A 23,035-nucleotide genomic window follows, 5' to 3' on the forward strand; every position below is an offset into this window, starting at 1 on the left:
TTTTTACAGTATTCTAGTAGGATTTATGTCTCACTGTCTTTAAGTGGTGCTCTGCACTCTTATGGTCACAGGTTATATGTATATAAAAATCTTCTGGAGAAGTGATACCAATGTGTAATTCCTTTCTAATTGCCAGTGGGGGACAACTTTACGGTTGCAAAATACCTATGATTGCATAAAGTCTATGAGAAAACTACTCCACTTCTCACTTGAATGTTGTCCTTGGTGTATGCTTTCCTGGTGGGTTTATTATTTTAGTCTCTAGTTTCAACTCTTACTGGTGTACTGGTTGCAAAGTTTCAGCCGCATTAAAAATCCAAGAGGGCTATAAAGTAGGCTATGCTTTGAGTAGCTGCTTTATGAGCATGCTGTGTAGTGTCCCTTTGTTTCTCAGATCACCCACCCTTTGCCCCTTCAGAGCACCAAGGAAGCAGATCTGAAAAGCTTCAAGATGGGCACTAACCAATGATTGGCATCACAGTGGCTACATATGAGAAAAGCTGGCCAAAGACACAAAAGCACCTGAACAATGATGCAATCAAGAACAACCAGACATCCCAATGTTTCCAATATTCCTATCTTGTAACATCACTGTCTATAAATATCTCCTAAACTATGTCCAGATCAATCTGGAACAATGAGGGAGCCCCTGCTCAGGGCAGCTACACACACTAGGGGTTTGACCTGACCAGTCACCCAGCACATTTTGCTCCCCCCCCCCCCCTTATTGATGCTGGCAACTTTTCCAACTTTAGCCAGAGGCAATAATGCTGTGTGCGTTGTGATCAACTCACAGATTCTTATAAACCTTGCGGAGGTTTTAGCAAGAGTTTAATCATTTACAAACAAGTGAGAATTTATCTATTTGCATTGTTAATGAACTACAATAAATAAAAGAACTGATATAGTTTGACATCTTCCAATTTACAACTTATTACACAACTTCCCGAGTTCTTAATAACTTGTAGCCAAAAATGTGGCAGAAAAAGAAAGAAATAATACAATAACTAATATTTTGTGAGAAACACTGTAATCATTACAGCTATCACGGCTGAAAATCAATTGTATCAACCCTGTCACAATGACCAATGGCTTATTCATAATCAAGTATACCAAACATATTTCACAGCGGTGTTTTTAGGCTGCAGAGAGTGAATGTTTCACAGGATCATTACTCCACATTCGTGGGCTGACACGTTGCCTGCTGAGATGCACAGACTGTATATAAAAGATGGGTCTGGATTCCAGGTCTGAAAAATGAAGCCAACATGAAAGTGCCTAAAACGTGCATTCTTTCTAAAGGCCAACAGGGAATGACTCCTGCAGCTGCAAAAGGAAGTCGCATTATGTAGAAGTCTGAAGTCACGAGTTTTATCATATAAACTAATGTTGCTTTGTTTTTTCAGTTTTATGAGCGTTCCAAGTGCGATGTAGTTTCAAAGATTTGGACTTTAACTGCACTACTTATATTGTTGTAATAGTTATACTGACATAAACCTTCTATGATGTGCATGTGTGAATGTGGGTATGCCAATGTTAACCCCTAAAATTATTTAATCCAGTTAAGGTGATTTTTTCCTTCTAATGCAGCAGAATTTAGTTTCCTGTGTCACTAATGGATGAAATCACAAACCAACTCAGCCTTGCCTCTCAAACTTTGTCTCCAAACTGCTCAGCCTGAGCTGTCCTTCTGATGTCCTCATTTCTAATCCTGTCCCTTCTGATCACTCCTGCATCTTCAACCCTGCCACCTCCAGCTCCACCTCCTGTGTTTTAGTCAGTGTCACACTTTCAAAGCCATAGCTTATAGCAGGTATATATTATATAAGAGACAGAGTGCCATTTGGTTGGAACCAAAGGTCAAATGTGTTCGCTCGTATCTGGATATTTGAATCTGTTCTTGTATATGTTGTAATTATGTTGTATTCTTGGCACCATAGGGAAATGACATGACATTGACATCAACTGACACTGGTTTTATCATTTAAAAATTATTAGGTCATGAGCTAGAAAGCAACTCATCTGAAATTTTGTCTGGAAGGAACTGTCAGAAGATGTCTCAATTCGATCGTGGCCAGGCACGGCCCGCCCTGATTTACATCATATCTGCTTAGATTAGCACAAACATGAAGCTGCACAGGCCAGGCCTGTGGCGTCAGTCAACCTCTCTGCCTGGGTGTGGACACTGAGAAGGTGTGTGTATGTGTGTTTGTGCTTGCGTCTACGTTGTACTGAGCTGTTCTCTCTCCATTATCAGATCTTTTTCAAGACACTGTGAACGACGCCACAGAAAATAGCCATTAAAGTCGAATAACAGATTTTTAAAACTGTTTAAATTCATCATTAAAACTCATCCCACAGGTTTTAGAGGTCAATGTGGTGCGACCTGTTGGTTTTGTTGTTCTCTTTCTACTGTTTCTCCTACAGGGTAAATCTCAGTGTGCTCTGCTTTAACTCTCAGCAGTTTTACGTAGGTAAAAAAAGGCAAGGGGATGAACTGGGGGGGGGGGGGGGGGGGGTAATGTAGTTACACAGGAATATCTTAGAGAACACACCTGGGATGAATTGAGTTGGAGAGAAAGAGTAAAACACATCTTGTTAAATGTCAGCTGATACAACAACCTTGTGAGTCAAAACAGTGTGAGAAAGTGGGTGGTGATAGTGTTATTCCTGCTGAGTTGTGAAGTTAATTTCAGCATACTGTTCTATTGTTAACCTCGTTTTATTCGTGTGTCATTGATTGGAAGAACTTAAGATACAGATTGTGGGGTCAGGTAAAGCAACACAGCCATTTAGGATTATTGATTAGCCGTTGCTCCTCTTTGCACCGGCACAACTCATATCATTGTGAGGCCTCTCATCTTAGTTGGCCAGCTGCTAGCAGTACACAATTGTTGCCATAGGGATGGTGTCCAGGGAGACAGCTGTGGCCTTTTAGCAGCAGCCACACAACAGACAGAAGGTCATTCCTCACCGAGGGAACCTTTCTCCAACTGTCCATCACAGATTGTTTCCAGGCAACAGGTCAAAAGCCCTTTTTTTTCTTCCTTCTTCCATCTTCGCAGTGTTTCCTCTTGCCATTTAGGAAGCAAAATAACCAATTAAATTCAAGAAAAAGCAGACACATGGGAATATAACTAATAAGCAGGCAATGAAATTAAGTTTCAGCATCACAGCAAAGATTCAATTAAAAACTTTGAAATAGTAGCTTATATAACTTCCTGGTACCCTGGTCTCACACCTCCCTATAATATATTAGCACCTTTTTAAATTGACATGGGGCAAACATGTTAGCAAACTGTTTCCTTTTTCTCATCCAGTTAATACTGACCCAACATGAGCATTTAAGCTCTCCCTATTAGTCCTGAGTCTTCATGTAGTAACAGACTGACTCCACACCAAAAAGACCCATGAAGCCATGCTGGCCCAAATAAAAATAATTTAAAATGTTAAAAAAAATGTAAATATTTTCTCAGTTTATTATAATCCGAAGTAAATTGTATGCTATTGTTACCTTGGGAATATGTGATTATATACTTTATGCATTTAGGTATGCAGACATCGTCGAGATGACCTATTCAAGTTCAAACCCAGCATCAGAATGGGGAAGAAAGAATTTAAGTAAGAAACTCCTGATCTACTGAGATTTCTGAAAAACAAGCAACTGTTGGGTTTACAGAAAATGGTCTGAAAAAGAGAATGTATCCAGTGTGAGCCAGTTCTCCAGGTGAACATGCCTTGTTGATGCTAGGAGAGAAGCCAGACTGCTTCCAGCTGACAGGAAGGAAACAATAATTCAAATAACCACTCATTATAACCAAGGTATGCAGAACAAATCTCTAAACCAAACCTACAAGCAGAAGGGCTTCAGCAGCAGAATACCACACCAGGTGCCCCTCCTTGGTCATTGCTGCTGCAGCATTTCAATGGTAGGGTAAAAATATAGGGTAAATAACATGAAAGCATGGATCCATCCTGCCTTGTATCAATGGCCCATCCCATTGTGACCACAGTATACCCATCTTGGCTACTACCAGTGGGATAACACACCATGTCACAAAGCTTACATGATCTCAAACTGGTTGGTTGAACATTACAGTGAGTTCACTGTACTCAATGACCTCCAAAGTCTTTAGATCTCAGTACAATAGAGCACCTTTGGGATGTGTTGGAAGAGTAGATTCTTGCCATGAATGCACAGCTGAGAAATTTCCAGCAACTGTGTGATGCCAGACCTCAAAATCCAGGAAACAGTTCTGGTGTACTACCATATTTCTTCTCATCTTACATCAAAGTGTGTTTTATTGGAATTTGTTATTAGGCATCTTTTGACTGTGACAAAGTGGAAGAGCAGTTGAAATGCTTTCCATTTGTCCCATATGTGTTTACCTTTTTTTGCACATTGTACACATTATTCTGTTATTGATTTGCTATTTGTCAAGTAACATTGCTTCACTCACCATCCCGGGTTTGTTTGTGTAAGCGTTCTGTTGCCGGCAAATCAAACATTCTGCAAATTAGGACAAATACTAAGTTATGTTTCTCTATATTTTATTATGTTACAGATTAAGTCCTTTGTTCATACTGTTTTCAGCATTCTCAACAAGACAAGTGATGGAAGGGCTATCCAAAAATAGGCTCTTTTTGGTTTCGTTTAATGCCCCGACAAAGGCCACAGTGCATCTGCTTAAGGAAATGTGTAAAATGAACCCTTTCTCATTACTGAGCTTCTCTTTGATCCATAGCTGAGTCTGTCTTTGCATGAATGACCATGGTGCAGTGCTGACTGTGTGAGTGAAGCTATCAGCAGCAACACCAAAAAGATTGTCAGGCACCCAGCTGGATTGCCTCCTAACAGTATCTCCCGTATTTAAAAATAGCACGCACACACAAAATTAAACAACATTACTGCTTTATGTTGTGGTTACTTTGAATGTTAGGGAGGGGAAAAAAATAAAAGACAAGTTTTGCTTTGACGGTTTTCTGTTTACATAGAGAGAGCAGTTTATCAGAAAGTTTTACATATAACGTTACTTCTCAGTGGAAGAAAGACTGATGGGAGACAGAAAGTTTGGTTATTTTGTCATTTGTACAGTATCTAGCTTTAATAATTTTTGTCTGGAAGGAACTGTCAGAAGATGTCTCAATTCGATCGTGGCCACAACCTTTAACAGCAGGTTGTGGCAAATTTTCAAATATGAAATTATGTAATTGATGTTATTATTTTAACTTGAAAAACACATTCAAATAAAACAAATTAAAAGGCTGCAAAGGAGGAACGGAGCTTGCAGATTTCACTCTCGAACTGATTTCAAACGATTGCCGCTCATAGCAGCAGCAGCCACTACGCTCTGTCAGTTCCCCTCTGTCAGTGTGTCAGCGCTCCTGCTAATGGGCATGTTGCCAAGACAACAGCTCAAACACCTTGCCATCTGGGACCACCTGGTGGAGGCCTCCAAAAGACAACTTCACTAACTTGACTTCACTACACAAATACATGCATGAAGGCAGAGTGCAAACTGGCACTCGCATCTACAACACACACCCAACCACCCGCCTATCTGTTTTGTACTGAATTATGCTAGCCTACTGTGCTCCTTTAGTAATATTTCATCTGGTATATCCAAGCCAAAAGAATATATATCATTTGAAATATGACTGCGTTCGCTGTCAGAAGAGACAGACAAATGTAGAAATTATGTGTCAAAAATTATGTCTGTGGAAAATGACATAACTGGGGTTCATAAAGTAGCAAGCATACCACTTTCTTATACTGCTGTTTCTCCTGGCGAAGTGTGGTTACTTCAAGCTTTAGAGCTCGGTTTCTCTCCTCCAGCAGTCGAAAGCGGCTTGCGTGGTAGACAGTGGAGTGGCCTGTAGCTTGCTGAGATGAAACATCATATCTGGACTGCAAGACAAATAATAAAGATAAGAATAACCAGTGTTGAACATTCCTGTATTATTAAATACAATATCATTTTAGTAGTAGCTGTAATAGTGCTGGTAGAGCCAAGCTAACACTTCTGTGAAGCAGTCCTTCAAGACCAACATTATCCTGCTGCTAAGATGTTACAAGTGATCATGTTCATATGATGCCATGCAGGTTTAGAGGTTTAAAGCCTCAGGCAGACTGGGACCAGTTGGTCAGCCCCAGGCACCACTGGTTGTTAGGATAAATGTGTATTCCATGACACCAACAACCTATATATATACATATACATATATATAAAAACACCCAGCACGCCCCTGCGGGCGGTTTATCCTTCAAGCTCGGGTCCTCTACCAGAGGCCTGGGAGCTTGAGGGTCCTGCGCAGTATCTTAGCTGTTCCCAGGACTGCGCTCTTCTGGACAGAGATCTCCGATGTTGTTCCCGGGATCTGCTGGAGCCACTCGCCTAGCTTGGGAGTCACCGCACCTAGTGCTCCGATTACCACGGGGACCACCGTTACCTTCACCCTCCACATCCTCTCGAGCTCTTCTCTGAGCCCTTGGTATTTCTCCAGCTTCTCGTGTTCCTTCTTTCTGATATTGCTGTCATTCAGAACCGCTACATCGATCACTACGGCCGTCTTCTTCTGTTTGTCTACCACCACTATGTCCGGTTGGTTAGCCACCACCATTTTGTCCGTCTGTATCTGGAAGTCCCACAGGATCTTAGCTCGGTCATTCTCCACCACCCTTGGGGGCATCTCCCATTTTGACCTCGGGACTTCCAGGTTATACTCGGCACAGATGTTCCTGTACACTATGCCGGCCACTTGGTTATGGCGTTCCATGTATGCCTTGCCTGCTAGCATCTTGCACCCTGCTGTTATGTGCTGGATTGTCTCTGGGGCATCTTTACACAGCCTGCACCTGGGGTCTTGCCTGGTGTGATAGACCCCAGCCTCTATGGATCTTGTGCTCAGAGCTTGTTCTTGTGCTGCCATGATTAGTGCCTCTGTGCTGTCTTTCAGTCCAGCTTTGTCCAGCCACTGGTAGGATTTCTGGATATCAGCCACCTCCTCTATCTGCCGGTGGTACATACTGTGCAGGGCCCTGTCCTTCCATGATGGTTCCTCGTTTCCCTCCTCTTTCTTGGGTTTCTGCTGCCTGAGATATTCACTGAGCACTCGGTCAGTTGGGGCCATCTTCCCAATGTATTCTTGGATGTTCGTTGTCTCATCCTGGACTGTGGTGCTGACACTCACCAGTCCCCGGCCCCCTTCCTTCCGCTTAGTGTACAGCCTCAGGGTGCTGGACTTGGGGTGAAACCCTCCATGCATGGTAAGGAGCTTTCTTGTCTTGATGTCAGTGGCTTCTATCTCCTCCTTTGGCCAGCCTATTACCCCAGCAGGGTACCTGATCACGGGCAGGGCGTAGGTGTTGATGGCCCGGATCTTGTTCTTACCGTTCAGCTGACTCCTCAGGACTTGCCTGACCCTCTGCAGGTACTTGGTGGTTGCAGCTTTTCTAGCGGCCTCTTCATGGTTCCCATTTGCCTGCGGGATCCCCAAGTACTTGTAACTGTCCTCTATGTCTGCAATGTTGCCTTCTGGTAGTTCAATCCCCTCAGTTCTGACTACCTTCCCTCTCTTTGTTACCATCCGACTACACTTCTCCAGTCCGAACGACATTCCAATGTCATTGCTGTATAGCCTGGTAGTGTGGATCAGTGAATCGATGTCTCGTTCACTCCTGGCATACAGCTTGATGTCATCCATGTACAGGAGGTGGCTGACAACTGCTCCGTTCCGTAGTTGGTATCCGTAGCCAGTCTTGTTAATGATCTCACTGAGGGGGTTCAGGCCTATGCAGAACAGCAGTGGGGACAGAGCATCTCCTTGGTAGATCCCGCACTTGATGGTGACTTGTGCTATGGGCTTGGAGTTGGCCTCTAGTGTTGTACGCCACATCCCCATTGAGTTCCCGATGAAGGCTCTTAGGGTCCCATTGATCTTGTACAATTCTAGGCATTCCAGTATCCAGCTGTGGGGCATTGAGTCATAGGCCTTCTTGTAATCAATCCAGGCAGTACACAGGTTGGTCAGTCTGGTCTTGCAGTCTCGGCTGACTGTTCTGTCTACCAGTAGCTGGTGTTTTGCACCTCTGGTATTCTTGCCAATCCCTTTCTGTGCCCCACTCATGTATTGACCCATGTGCTTGTTCATCTTAGCCGATATGATGCCTGACAGGAGCTTCCATGTGGTACTGAGGCAGGTTATTGGTCGGTAGTTGGATGGGACCGGTCCCTTCTTGGGGTCCTTGGGGATCAGGACCGTTCGACCTTCGGTTAGCCATTCCGGGTGTCTCTCGTTAACTAGCAGCTGGTTCATTTGTGCTGCCAGACGCTCGTGGAGTGCAGTCAGCTTCTTTAGCCAGTAGGCGTGAACCATGTCGGGCCCTGGTGCTGTCCAACTCTTCATACTGGAGACCCTTTCTTGGATATCTGCCACTGTGATGGTTACTGGACCCTGTTCAGGGAGGTCGCTATGGTCTGCCCTCAGATCCACTAGCCACTAAGCATTGCCGTTATGGGTTGTGTCCTTCTCCCATATGCTCTTCCAGTATTGTTCCGTCTCCAGCCTTGGTGATGCTTATCTCTTATTGTTCCCTTGCCACTGAGAGTACACCTTTGCTGGTTCTGTGGAGAACAGCTGGTTTATTCTCCTGCCTTCTATCTCTCTGGTGTACCTCCTCAAGCGGATGGCCAAGGCTGTGAGTCTTTGCTTGGCAGTTTCCAAGGCCTCAGGTATGGACAGTTTGCTGTATTTCTTATGCACCTTCTTTGCCGCACCTTTCTGCAACTCCGTTAGTTGGCTAACCTCCCTCCGTGCTACTTTGATCTTGCCCTCTAGCCTCCTTCTCCATGGAGGGTACTGCCCTTGTGGCTGTTCAACTTGTAGCCAAGTATCTCACTGATCGCTGTTGCTGTATTGTAGATCAGCTTGTTAGCGTCGGTAATCGTGGTTGTAGGTATCGTCCGTAGTGCTGCATTAACATCATCTAGCAGACCTTCTGAAGGTACTTCCCGTAATCTTGGTAACCGGCTACGGGGGATCCAGGTTTCAAGCTTGGCCATGATCCTATTTTTCAGGTCAGTTCCTCTCGCGCATATATATATATATATATATATATATATATATATATATATATATATATATATATATATATATATATATATATATATATATATATATATATATATATATATATATATATGTATACATAAATATTTGTCCAGATACAGACGGACAAAATGGTGGTGGCTAACCAACCGGACATAGTGGTGGTAGACAAACAGAAGAAGACGGCCGTAGTGATCGATGTAGCGGTTCCGAATGACAGCAATATCAGGAAGAAGGAACACGAGAAGCTGGAGAAATACCAAGGGCTCAGAGAAGAGCTCGAGAGGATGTGGAGGGTGAAGGTAACGGTGGTCCCCGTGGTAATCGGAGCACTAGGTGCGGTGACTCCCAAGCTAGGCGAGTGGCTCCAGCAGATCCCGGGAATAACACCGGAGATCTCTGTCCAGAAGAGTGCAGTCCTGGGAACAGCTAAGATACTACGCAGGACCCTCAAGCTCCCAGGCCTCTGGTAGAGGACCCAAGCTTGAAGGATAAAACCGCCCGCAGGGGCATGCTGGGTGTTTTGTTTATATATATATATATATATATATATATATATATATATATATATATATATATATATATATATATATATATATATATATATATATATATTAGATAGTGAAAAACAGGAACTTTCTGTCATTTAATTGTTTATCTGTTACATAATTACTTTGCTGTAGTATTTATCGATGGGAAAAGCTATAAAAAGTTTAGAAATCTATGCACTCCTTCACATTTCACATTTTCCAGAGCCATCCAGTGGTCCCGATTGGAGTCTTTGCCAGGCTAATTCTGGCCCCCTGGATTTATGTTTGATACCTCTGTCCTAAACCAAAAAACTAAATCAAATGTGACCCTGTGCATATTAGCAAACATATTATCCACAGGGAAACATGAAAGTGTCTGTCTATTATCGTCTAATGGCAATTACCCAAAACCTTAAAAGTGAAATTCAGGTGGATCTCATGGAAGATGTGCAGCGGACAAGTTTTGTCATGAAATCCTCCAGTGTGTATAAAACAATCTGTTGTCCACACAGGAGTCATCACCCTTGTAATAATATTTAAACACACAATCACATTATATTATTAATGTGGATATCAGTGCCACATTTACTAGAGATATTTCACTACAAAACCTGGCAACCTCATGGTGACCTAACAGGAAAGGTAAGGCAACCATTATCTGCATAAAATCATCTGGCACTTTATTCAAGTTACTTAACCAACCAATTCGCATGATTAATATACAGTAAAGAGAAGCCATATTGACAGTGTTTCTTACAACAGTCTACTGCTTCAGTCCCATATGGTCAGTGACAGGAAAGGGATTAGTGGGTCTGATAATGAAGCTGCTGCAGCTCAGTCTGCACATCAGTGTATTTTTTTTAACATTTTCTTGATGGCATAAAAAAGCCTTTAAAATCCAAAATTTCACTTGCTTAAATTCTCAGTGGAAATGTAGTGCATATCTGCAACAGGCAGGCTGGAAGCATCCCTTGTGCTGCTGAGTTAGTCTTCTTTCATGAAAGACATCCATCGGAGCAGTTTGGTGGCACTTTTCCATTCATAGCTGTCGTGTTTTGGAATAGAACTGCTATGCTGTCTGTCTTTTTTCAAAGTTTCCAATCACGCTGGAGCTACCAGAGGGACTGTAGATAGCAGAGGTATTAGGCAGCTTTTTTGCTGAAGTGAGAGAAAATCTGATTTAAGATACAGTAAAAATGTATTTGTGCCTCCTGGAATTAAACACAACCCCGAAGATAGAAGGATGCATTTTGCTCTGATATATATACAGAACATTCCCCTGTACGTAAGGCTAAAGAAAGATTTGGTGCTGTGCTACACTCTGCTTACTTTAAGTATTACAGGAAAATGTTAGAGAAGTATAATCTGAAATGCCCGAAAAAGCATTAGTCTTTCATATTTGCCTCCTGAAAAAGCACACTTAGCCTGCCCAGACACACAAGTATTACCACATTAGCACCTCAAACAAAGGAAAGCTTTTGCCTGCATTACTTTGAAGTCTGTTCTCTTTTGTCTTTTCCCTCCCTATACTAGCTTTTCATCTAATTTTTTTTAAAGTTACTAAACCCATCTCAAGGAACTTTAAAGCTGTGGTCAAATTGTCAGCCCACTGTTCTCATCAAGCATTATTTCTTTTTACCAATCTCTGACAGACCAACCAACAGATGGCTCTCACTTCAGTTTATATTATTCTAATATATCAATTTGCTTGTTACCAGAACAGTTGGTATTTTGGCACACAAAACAATTCACACACTCGCACACATACAAACAATAACCAGATCCCCTTGATGGAAAGCCAAACCATCACACTCCACAAAGCACATATGAAAAAACAAAGTTGCAGACAAGATGACAGTTTACCCACAGAGCGTAAGCTTCTGAAGCCAGTACGATGGAAGTGCCAAGTAGACAGAAAGACAGCCAGATCCACCTGTTAATACACCAGACCCGCTAAGCAGTCGAGCCTACACATATATCCACCAGTGTAATATGGTGATCTTTCCAAGAACAGACAGAGAGATGGACCTGCCAACCAGTGCTGTTGGTTTTCCAAACAGACAGACAGACTAACACATTCTGTCAGGCTGTTCAGAGCAAGATATTAGGCCATATTGACGTCCCTATGAGAGCTGATTTTGTGAGTCATTTACCACAGAACCACTGGTTTCCAGATTTAACATGCTAAAAAATATATATGGCTAAAGGCAGGTAACCTCTTTAGTGACTTGACAACAAAATGAAAATATTTTCTCAGCTTCATTTAAAATATTTTGGACATTTTAGCATCTGGGTGACTGGACTCTGGAGCAAACACATAAACTCTAATCACAGGCAGTTAAGACATCCAAGGGAGACATGATACCATACAATCAGACTCCTAATTTAACAGAGTTTGGTGCATCTAAGCACTGTAACCAGTCCCTGTCTGGCAGGGCCCAATTGTGCCGTCCACACAGGAGTCGTCATCCTTGTACTGAGAAAGCTGGCAAAGCTGCTCTGACAGCAGTTACGTCAGAGTTTAGAATAATGGCACACTCATGCACACTGGGGTCACAGGAAATACCAACAGCATTTGCTTCTAAGTGTGAGCCAGAAAAGGCGCAATTAAAGGAAGATTATAAAAAGTCCAGATGCTAAGCTGGTATTTTATCCATTCTCTGCCTTTAATTCAGAGAGAATGAGCAAAAGGCAAAATGTTTTTCCATAAAACACATCTGAGTCACTCCTGGGTGACTAGGAGTGACTCAGATGTGTGACTAGGTAAAAGGTATAGGTGTAGCTAACAATTCACCTTGATCTCTTGATTTAGGCCACCAATGTCCAAAGTAAAACTTTAACAGATCTTTAAAAGGCCTGGAGAACTGTTGGTCAAGAGCACAAATAAAAATTACAAGAAAATCCAGCTCCTGAGGGGTGGCTCAAGATTTTTGCACAGTGCTGTACATCCAATATTCTGCACAAGCTATGGATAACCATAAGACAACAGAAAATATTACCAATATTAATACCATATAAATCGGCAGACTGAGGGCAGAGGGATGAGAAGAATTAATTAGTTGAGAAAATTCAGACGCAATACAGTCTCAGAAACAATCAGCGAGAAGACCTTGCAGCAGTATACATAAGATTTTTACCATCTGAGAATTTTCTTTTGTATTTAATATCTCAATGATTTTACATAAATAGTAATAATAATTTACTCGTGTTTGTATAAATCTGCCACAGCATCTCATAAGTTGCTCTGAAGTAGTAAAATCTGCCTGTTCCCCATAAAACCAGTCTGTTTTACTTCCACTCATGCAGTCTCCGCCTGCGTGACAACCTTTGGGAATACAGCAATACTCCACTCTCAGAGGAAGTGTATGCCTCCAGTCTGATTTAATGCACTGGCCAAGGTTCTTACCTGTGTGCAGTGTGGTTGGTTTATATTGCTGTTGTGTGTGTCTTTGTTGATTTCAGTGACCCACAATGTAAGATACTTTCACTTCAGATTTTATATGTTCCGTCGAGAGTCTTTTTAATTTTGTTTTGTTTGTTTTTTACTTCCATCTAAGGGATATATTCCTTTTTTGTGTTTGCAATCGGTAAAGGTCACAGCTGTGGAGTGCTGTAGTGTGTGTACTGCTCAAAGGCAAGTCTGTAAAGCAGGTAACTGCTACAAAGGGATTTGTAGAGCTTAATGACTGCTATACTTAACTTCCATGACATATTTCACAGAGTCGTGTTCATAATTTTCTGATGAAGTGCCAAGGAGCAGCGCACTAAAAAAGGTAGGCAGGTGAATGACGCAAATATTTATTGCATTGATACCAACACTGGTATTGGTATTGGGTCGATATTAGTGTGACAGGATAGATACTTTCTTTCTATCCTCCACGTTTAGTATGATGGCCACTGATTTGTGTTAAATAATGAAAAGCTGAAAGGTGTGTATTGTGTTAACTAAGTATTTTGGAAACTGAAAATCTCACTGATTTAGTGGTTATTAAAATGTGTTAAGAATTTCTCAATTGATGATGATTAATCTCATAAACACTGAGGCACTGCTCTCTACTCTACATAAGCTTCCTTTATCAGATAAAAGTATCGGTATCAACAATATTGGCCCAGCGTTTACTTGGTATGTAATCTATGCCAAAATGTTCAATATGGTACAGCACAAGAACACATTTCTGGGAAATAAAAATAGCAAAATAACATTCATTAAAGGCTATGAAGGCAAGCAACAGAAACCTAAAAATACAGGGAGCTTAATTTCTGCACAATACCGGTGACAACAGCGGTGATGGACGCACAGTGAGTGCATTATCCATTTAAAACTAATGAACAACTGGAGGCTGGGGGAACTGTTTATTAACCAAAGCAGATAATGTGGGTAGCTATTAAGATATTACAGCATATGATTATGTAATACGGGCTTTTTACTTCTTTATACCCCTCACAGTTAAGCTTCACTCCCATTTTCCAGCAATTAATAGCTACCAACTTTATCAGCACGCAGACAAATGCTGTGTGCTTTCAAGAGTCTGCTTAATAAGAATCACATTTTCTGGGACGTCTGTGGATTGCTGCTTTGTTTGATGACTCCCGCTAAAGGGACACAGTAGAATAGATTAGGGAGGCAGCATGTGGTGGCTGGACTTGAACCAAGGGCACTGTGGTTAAGTGGCGTGTGCTCAGCCAACCGAGCTGCCAGGATACCCCGAAGGTAATCTTTTTTTTTTGACTAGGGGGAATTTAAATTTATTGTCATGTCGCCATCTGGTGAGGAAGTGAAACACTTGCATCCGTGCTGCCTGATGCCTGAGGTGGATACATATGATCAAAAACAAAGAAAGAAAGGACGAAGCAAAGGAAGAAATCCAGCCAAGATTTTCAGAGAAACAATTCGCCCACTGCTCCTTTGAGGAAGAACCGTTTATATTTTTAATACAGTTACTTATTTATTTGTTCATTTATTTATTTATTTATTTATTTTAGAGAGGTTTGCACAGTGATGCTAGCGTGCAGTGGTTTTGCAAAGAGACCCACGGTAATAACACTGTCCCTACTGCAAACGCAGTATCTTTTTTGTCCCGAATTGTCTCTCTTTTCTTCCCGTCACACCACGGACCGGCAGCGGAGGCGCAGGCGACACGTCACTGTGTGTAACCCACGTGTGTGTGTGTGTGTGTGTGTGTGTGTGTGTGTGTGTGTGTGTGTGTGTGTGTGTGTGTGTGTGTGTGTGTGTGTGTGTGTCGGGGTCTTAGTGCATCTATGTGCGTGCTGCAGCTTCAACAGCTTGCCTAGTCCACACACACCCGTGGCTGGCCTGGATTATCACCTTAACAGCGAGACCAAAAACAGTGCCACCTTCCTGGCACCCAAACAGTTCCTGCACCCTCTCACCATCGCTGCCAAACACCCCCCACCTCCACCTTTCTACTGGTGTCAGTACCTTTCTCTCTTACTACGTCTGTCATCCAAAGGATGTGTTCAATTGACCAAACATCAACGTCACGCACGCGAAAAAAGGAGGGATGTGTTGGAGGGGCATGCACGGCATTACATCATACATCGTCCACTTCACCTGACCTCGCAGGTGAAGTGAGGCTCATATTTTGAGTTCAGAAGTTGTCTTCTGTAATTTGCTAAATAATCTTAGATAATCTTGATGTTAGATAATGATGTCTGCTTTTCTCACTTGATACGTACATGTTTCCAGAAATGAAGAGTTTTTGCTGAAACATACAACACTGTGTAAAAGTACTGAGCCACCCCACATTTCTTTATAATGTTGTAGGAAAATGGGAAATATGTGCAGCAATTTATTGAAAGGTGTGTGGAAACTCACATGGAAATGCATTATATAAGGCAAAAACAGAGTTTGTACCATTCTAATGAGCTTGAAAGTCAATATTCAGTATTTAGGTTCCTTTGTAAGTGCGCATCCGCCATTAGAGTGCTGCATCCTGTAACCTATAATTTCCTTCGGGATTAATAAAGTATTCTGATTCTGATTATTCTTCAAGACAGTCTGAACTCTCTTAGGAGAGCTTTCCTGTGATATCTTCAAGCAGTCATAAGATTATATAGTTCCTCCTGCTTCTTGAACTTCATTTAAAGTTGTTCTTTGGGTGTTTTTTGTTTGTTTTTGTGTTAAGTTGGTTGTTTTAGTTTGTTTTTGCTCCTTTATCTGTCGAGATGCTTCAATAATGCTGAGGTCTGCGCTCTCAGGAGGCCCATCCATCACTCATAGTGTTCTGTATGTTTTTATATCCAGGTATGCTTTTACTGCATTAGGTATGTGTTTGGGAATACTGTAACGCTGAAAAATGAAGCCATTAACAATGAGATGCTTTCAAGACAGGTATTACATGATGGATCAAAATTTGATGGTACTTTCCTATATCAATAATTCCATCAATTTTAACAAGATCTCCAAGCTGAAAAGCAGTCCCAAACCATGGTAGAGCATCCGCCATATGTTACAGATAGACACTCACTGTTGTAGTTCTCTCCTGACGTCCTCTGCACATATCAATGATGATTCAAACCTTAGATTTACAGTTTTTACTGAATGCTTAAACCCTAACTGTGATTCTTATAGCACAATTTCTAAAACTATTAATACTTATAGCAAAACCACTCACTGAGTTTGCAAAACTAAAAGCACAAACACTGCTTTGCACTCAGTTTGCCATTTTGTAACACACACTTTGCAAACCTGTAGCTACAATCCACTGCACAGCACTCTTTTTGCAGAACTATAAACACAACTCACTGCTTTACACTCAATTTCCAAATGATCAACGCACTCCTAGCAAAGCTAAGCTATACTATACAACCGTGGCTCAGGGGGTTGGGAAGCATCTCTGTAACCAGAAGGTCGCCGGTTCGATCCCTGGGCTCTCTGTCCTGGTCGTTGTGTCCTTGGGCAAGACACTTTACCCTACCGCCTACTAATGTTGGCCAGAGGGGCCGATGGCGCGATATGGCAGCCTCGCTTCTGTCAGTCTGTCCCAGGGCAGCTGTGGCTACAACTGTAGCTGCCTCCACCAGTGTGTGAATGCGAGAGTGAATGAATAATGGTATTGTAAAGCGCTTTGGGTGCCTTGAAAAGCGCTATATAAATCCAATCCATTATTATTATACACATTTAAGGCCATTATTTACACTATTTTGCCAACTGTCTGGCACACTGTCACATGTGAAAACTTTTTTAGATAATTAGTTCACTTTGCAATCAGCCTAAGCACTATAATACAGGTAAGCTGTGTGTGCGGAGTACAATGGAGGGAGCAGAAAGAGTGAGAAGTAGAGGAGGCCGAGGAAGAGGACGTGGAGAAGTAGGATGAAGAGGACGACAAGGACAAGGAGGAGCAAGAGGAAGACGAGGAGGGGGGAGAGGAAGATGAGGAGGGGGGAGAGGAAGATGAGGAGGGGGGAGAGGAAGGGTAGGAAGAGTAAGAAATAGAATTGCTGATGACATCAGAGCTACAATAGTGGACCATGTAATCAACCGTGGAATGACCCTGAGGGTAGCTGGCCAACGGGTCCAGCCTAACTCGAGCCGCTACACTGTAGCAAGTACCATAAGGACATCTTGAAATGAGAATCGGTTAGTACAGTCACTTCGCACAAAGATTTGTAGCACTGCCATATGCCAATGAGAAACACACCAATACCATTGATGTAAAAATACTGAAATTGTTACTTTACAGAATTGCTAGATGACCAGATGCTGGGGGCAGAGGAAGCATGTTCACTGCAGACCAAGTAACCCATAGAGTCATTATGGCGATTGCAAATAATCCTATACTTGGAAATAAACACTTGTGTTTGTTTTGATGTGTTTGAATAAACACCAGTACTTGAAGTTTGGATCCCTCTATGCTTATGGATCTATGACAGAAGTATGAGCTCAAACTGACATAGCCTACCTTGTGCACAGAGAAAGCAAAAGCCAGATGTGTTTTGTATTCATACCATCAGTGTGCAGTTGGCGCATTGTGTGCTTAGTAGATGATGGCTTGTGTGTACTGTTTGATACGGAAACACCATTTTTACGAAGGTGTGAAGAGTTAATCTAGCTGTGTTTGCTTTTGCAAGAGAACTACAATGTTTTGATGATTGGGTGACAGGTTTTCTTATTTGTGTGAAGAGTTTTGCAAAATTAGCCAATAGTTACAAAAAATGTGCTTAAGCAATCAGAAAAAACTGTAAACACCAGTACTTGAAGTTTGGATCCCTCTATGCTTACGGATCTATGACAAAAGTATGAGCTCAAACTGACATAGCCTACCTTGTGCACAGAGAAAGCAAAAGCCAGATGTGTTTTTTATTCATACCATCAGTGTGTAGTTGGTGCATTGTGTGCTTATTAATATGATGGCTTGTGTTAACTGTTGGATACAAAAATACAATTTTTACAAAGGTGTGGAGAGTTAAGCAAGGGTTATTCGCTTTTACAAGAAAACTACAATGTTTTGCTGATTGGGTGACAGGTTTTCTTATTTGTGTGTAGAGTTTTGCAAAAATAGCCAATAGTTACAAAAAATGTGCTCAAGCCATCAGAAAAAACTGTAAAATCTGGATTCATGACTCTGTGTGTTCTTATGTAATTTTGCATGCCTCAGCCTTTTCTCCCTGCTTCCCTTTGTTCAGAAAGGCTTCTTTACAGCCAAACTGTTATCTTTGGCATTTCTCACAGATTTAGATAAAGAAATGGGAAGAAAGAAAGGGGGTCTGTAACAAGAGAAATCATTTTTTTGCTAAAATGTTTGTTATCTGTAGCCATATCACTGGTTCATCCCTTGAGATAGGTCCCTTTTTATGCTTGAATGATTCATAAGTCAGTGTTAAGTGGCTTAACAAACAAAGACAAAAACCCCTAACACTGGTCAAGTACAAGAAGTGGGCTGTAAATGAGAGAAAAAGCCTCCTATGTCCAAACAGAAACTTTGAAAGACCTTCATAAAACCTTGAGAACTATTGCTCAAGACAACTTAAAACATTACAAGAAAGTCTGACTTCCAAGTAGTCAGACTTTATTTGGAAGTAGCCACTTCTACAAACAAACAATACAGAAGTAGACCTTTATGCCTCAGAATCAACACCTTGTTAAAAACTCAGACTATACCCTCGACTCCACTCTGTTTCATCCATGTCTACCTATAGCATTTTAAGGTTTGGAACTTTTCTCTAGGATTAAAATCTACACTGTCATGTTCCTGGTCCCAGTCCTACCTTGCATCCTATTTGCTCTTTTCACCTCCTCTAAATCCCTGAGAGAGGGCTCAAATTAAATTAGGTTTTAGTGAGGTTACATCAGCACCAGGCACTCAATGTATTATGTAGTACTAGTTCTCGGTTTAGCTGGGACAGAGCAAAGAGTACGGAGGGGAGGACAGAATGAAAGAGACACATGGGACAGAGGACAGGACAGAAAGACAGGAAGGAGAGGTGAAAGTGGGATGTACGCACTGCTCCACGCTGTTGCTTAGCAACACGTGCTTGCTGTCTGTTCTCATCTTTACTGTAGGCACATTTACTCTTGCAGTGAACTGGTTTCCAGCCATGACATGACGCCCTGTGAGGCTGGGAATGAGTAAAAGATGGAAACTGGATTGGACAGACTGGCTCCTTTAAATATGCAAATAACTGAAGGCAAACTGTAATTCAAGTACTTCAAAACAGGGTAATTATGCTTTTCATTATCATTATCTCCTGTCACACACACACACACACACACACACACACACACACACACACACACACACACACATATGTGTGTGTGTGTGTGTGTGTGTGTGTGTGTGTTTCCAAATATATATGGAAACACACACACATCACACCACTCGCATGTACTGTACCAGTGGTACCAGTATACTATACTATAATATATATGTGACAATAAAAGTGATTTGATTTGATTTGATCACACACGTGTGTGTGTGTGTGTGTGTGTGTGTGTACATATAAAAATATGGAGCTGGAGATGAGAATGGCAGGTTTGTGCCATTGTGTTTTCAGAAGCATGCTGTCTTCTCTGAGACATAATTGTCAGTGACTTAGAATCACCAGTGATCCTCTAGAGGACAAGTGGTTTACCTGATAGATCAATAATTTTTCTTTAGGACAAGGGGATTCAATTCAAAGTGCCCGAATCACACAGTAGTATGTCTGCTGCTGTTAAAACCTTTACAATTGTTTTAATGTTGCTGACAGGTGTACATTTGTTGGGATCAAATAAAGCACAAAAAGAAAGAGATGTAAGCAGTGACAAGATAATCAAGAGATGCAACTCTTTGCACTCAAATCTCAGTGCTCGCAATAAATGAAGACTCCCATGTAGGCATTTAACATTTTAACATTGAATGCATGGCTTACTGTCTGAATAAAGTCTGCACAGTTAAAAGTTTGCACTGCAACATGGCAGTAAGTTCACTGTATCTACAGTCACCAGATCTCAGTTCAGGGGAGCACCTTTAGGATGTGGTGGAGATTTAAGCCAGCAAAAGAGGATCTGACCAAATACTGGCAAGATGTACCTGATGAAATGCCCAGTGAGAGTATATTAATTTATACAGTTTAATCCTATCTTATAAGATCACTACCAAATATTACTTAAAACTGACTTCAAATCACAAGTTAAAATTTTATCAGCTACTAGTAAATGCCATTTATCCTACACCAAGGTCAACACTAATGTTTCCACACTAAAGTTTATCTTAGCTATAAAAGCAGTAGTGTGTCTAAGGCCTATAGTATGATGTTACCTTGCCCTTGCTCTGCAGGTGGTGATGGTGCAAGTTTCTGGCAGCAATCATGGCGAGCTGTCTCTGGATCCACTGTAACTCCCTCTGAGACTCCCTCAGCAGGTTCTCCACATTAGCACTGGACTTGTGATCCCGCATTATCACCTGCAACACCAGTCTGCAGGTTACATAGTGAATCTATGATGCAAACCTCATATTCTGCACGCACACACACTGACTGTGCAATGCTGGAACAGTGCCATCAGCATATATACAAAGAGAAGCATGTACGCATCATTGAATAATCAAGAACTATTGCTTTTTGACCAGCATCAATAGGTGTCATTTATTAAAGTTGAATACTTAAGGATTTTGAGCTACCTTTGTAGTTTGTGTCTGGTTCAGATTTATATTTTAGTTTCACTAAACTTCACCTGAAAATAGAGCATATTTATGTGCATTCTTTAGTAGTTCAAAAACCTATCCATCTAATCACCATGTTTCCAAACAAACAATAACATATAGTGTGTTTGATCGATATTAAAATGACAAATAACTGTACATCATGAACAAAAAGCATTTCAAATATTTCATTATAATTCATAATTATTGTTTTCTCAATGCAAAATTCAAATTGTTGCAGTGCATAAGCTAAAAACGAAAGGTCTGCTGCTGAGAAAAAGCACTAATGCACTAATAAAGAGCTTTTGACACTTACTGTACAAATCCTTCATCTTCTTTCATTAAAAAAATCAACACGCAACTTGTTTTTTCATTTTGAGAAACACATTCAGTCCTTGAGAGTAAAAGCCACATTTTTAAACGATGAATCATTATTCCAGTTGAACTCCGTTGCCACCCGCACAAGTTCGTCCACATATACATGTAAGCACTGACTAGTATGTTCATGTGTGTGTCCATGTGCGTGTGCGTGTGTGTTATCACTGAGAGAGAGCTTCATTCGGTTACATAAGAGAGGATTAGTGCACAGACACACAGTGAAGGGGTGTGTGAGTGTGTGGAGGGTATGGTGGAGGGGGGCATGGAAAATACAACAGCTCATATTAATTGATACTAAATCTCCATCTATGTTGACATGCTTTGTGCGTTTGGTCAAACAGACACTGACTTCCACACTGGAGTGTTGCATTCACACTAACCATACAGAGCACAGATACATGCAGGGTAGAGACGGTTAATGATGCTTGCACCTCAGGGGATTTGACTTATTGGACTCTACCTAATCTACACTAACAAATGCTCCAATGTCTGACTGTCTGTTTTTTCATTTGTGTTTTTTTAATACTAACAAGATCAGATTCCTTCTTTTTTTTTCCTTTTTGCTTTTCCTTTTTGATTCATTCATTCAAAAAGTGGCTTTTTTAAAATAAATGAATGCCATTGTGTTAAAAACTAATGACCAAAGACAAAAAAGAATAATAACTGGCCTCTTCTTCTTCTTCTTCTTCCATTGTTTCTCTAACCTCGGCCAAATGCTTGAACAGATTCTCTGTGCTGACTCACCTTGGACAGCTTTTACTTCCTTGCAGGGGATTGTGGAGGAGGAGGAGGACAGACAACAACAACAACAGCAGCAGCACACAGAGCTCAGGAGTCTTACAGATTTATGCAAAGCATCCCACCCTTCAAAGACCTCTATGAACCACCTCTGAGAGCCAAAGTATCTCTGTCGCAGATTTATCAAAGGCAGAGAGAGTGACATTATCCAGGCCTGATCATTTTTATTTATATATTAAATAATCTATAAATCCATTATTTTAATTAATTCCATTACAGTATTTTTTTTTTAATTCAAAACCATCCCCTTTCTCTAAAGATTTAAGTTTATTACTGTGGTGAGGCAATGTACTTAGCTCATATTGATTCTGAGCAAATAGCTCTTCACTGTTTACACACAAGTAATAAGAGCTCATTTAAAGAAGACAAATGAACTAGAAACTGAATTTAGAAGTGGATTCATTGCATTGTTTGAAATTATATTTTATTAAGTTAGCTGTGAATGGCTGTTAAGTGTTAGCGTTGTACACAACTGTTCAGGAGCTGAAAAAAATGTGTTTGCAAATATTATGGACTAATAGATATAATGCTGCATCATAAAAACTGCAAACGCCTTCATCTATGATGCTTTAAAACTTCTGCAAGGACTGTATTTCATAGTTCTTACCCATTTAACAAATGGTCTTCAGCTTCTCTCATCCTCTTCACAAAGATCGTGTTTGGCTGGGTAGTATCATGCCCATCTTGTAGTTCACCATAAGCGAAGCCTACAAAAATTATAAATAGATTTTCTAATCTTCAAAACTGTAGGGATTTACTGCGGACTCCGTAGCTTCCATGGTTTGTTGCATGTGGCGTGTGTCTCAGTACATTTTTGGAGCGCTTCTCCCTCATATGACTTGTTCTTTTGAAACAGAATTCAGTTATGATTCAGAATCTTTCTCTCACAGCGCTCTTGTACCCAAGGCGGCCTGCTGTGTGCCCATATGGCAAACTTAACAAGAGCATGAAATATGAACAGCAGACGGAAAAAGATCATCTAAGGCAAACCTTAACCTCACCTGTATGAGGGGAGAACACCCTCGATAAGGCCTGGCTGTATCCTTGCAGTGTAATTAACTGTGATGTTTTAATGTA

The 23,035-nt window shown here is 41.2% G+C and overlaps 1 protein-coding gene across 6 annotated transcripts in view; it reads right to left on the minus strand.

Annotated features, from left to right (window-relative positions):
* rimbp2a (RIMS binding protein 2a) overlaps positions 1-21,237 on the minus strand; it is a 72,154-nt gene extending 50,917 nt beyond the window's left edge. For all 6 annotated transcript variants that reach the window (XM_026174070.2, XM_026174072.2, XM_080304357.1 and 3 more), the window contains exons 1-3: positions 21,099-21,237; positions 20,402-20,545; positions 5,762-5,908 (exon numbers count right to left, since the gene is read on the minus strand). In XM_026174070.2, coding sequence (XP_026029855.2) covers positions 5,762-5,908; positions 20,402-20,539 — 285 coding nt within the window. In that variant the 5' untranslated portion in view covers positions 20,540-20,545; positions 21,099-21,237. The remainder of the gene's footprint in view (positions 1-5,761; positions 5,909-20,401; positions 20,546-21,098) is intronic.
* Between the last annotated feature and the right edge of the window lie 1,798 nt (positions 21,238-23,035).

The sequence above is a fragment of the Astatotilapia calliptera genome, chromosome 7, assembly GCF_964374335.1.
Source record: "Astatotilapia calliptera chromosome 7, fAstCal68.1, whole genome shotgun sequence".
Classification (NCBI taxonomy): Eukaryota; Metazoa; Chordata; class Actinopteri; order Cichliformes; family Cichlidae; genus Astatotilapia; species Astatotilapia calliptera.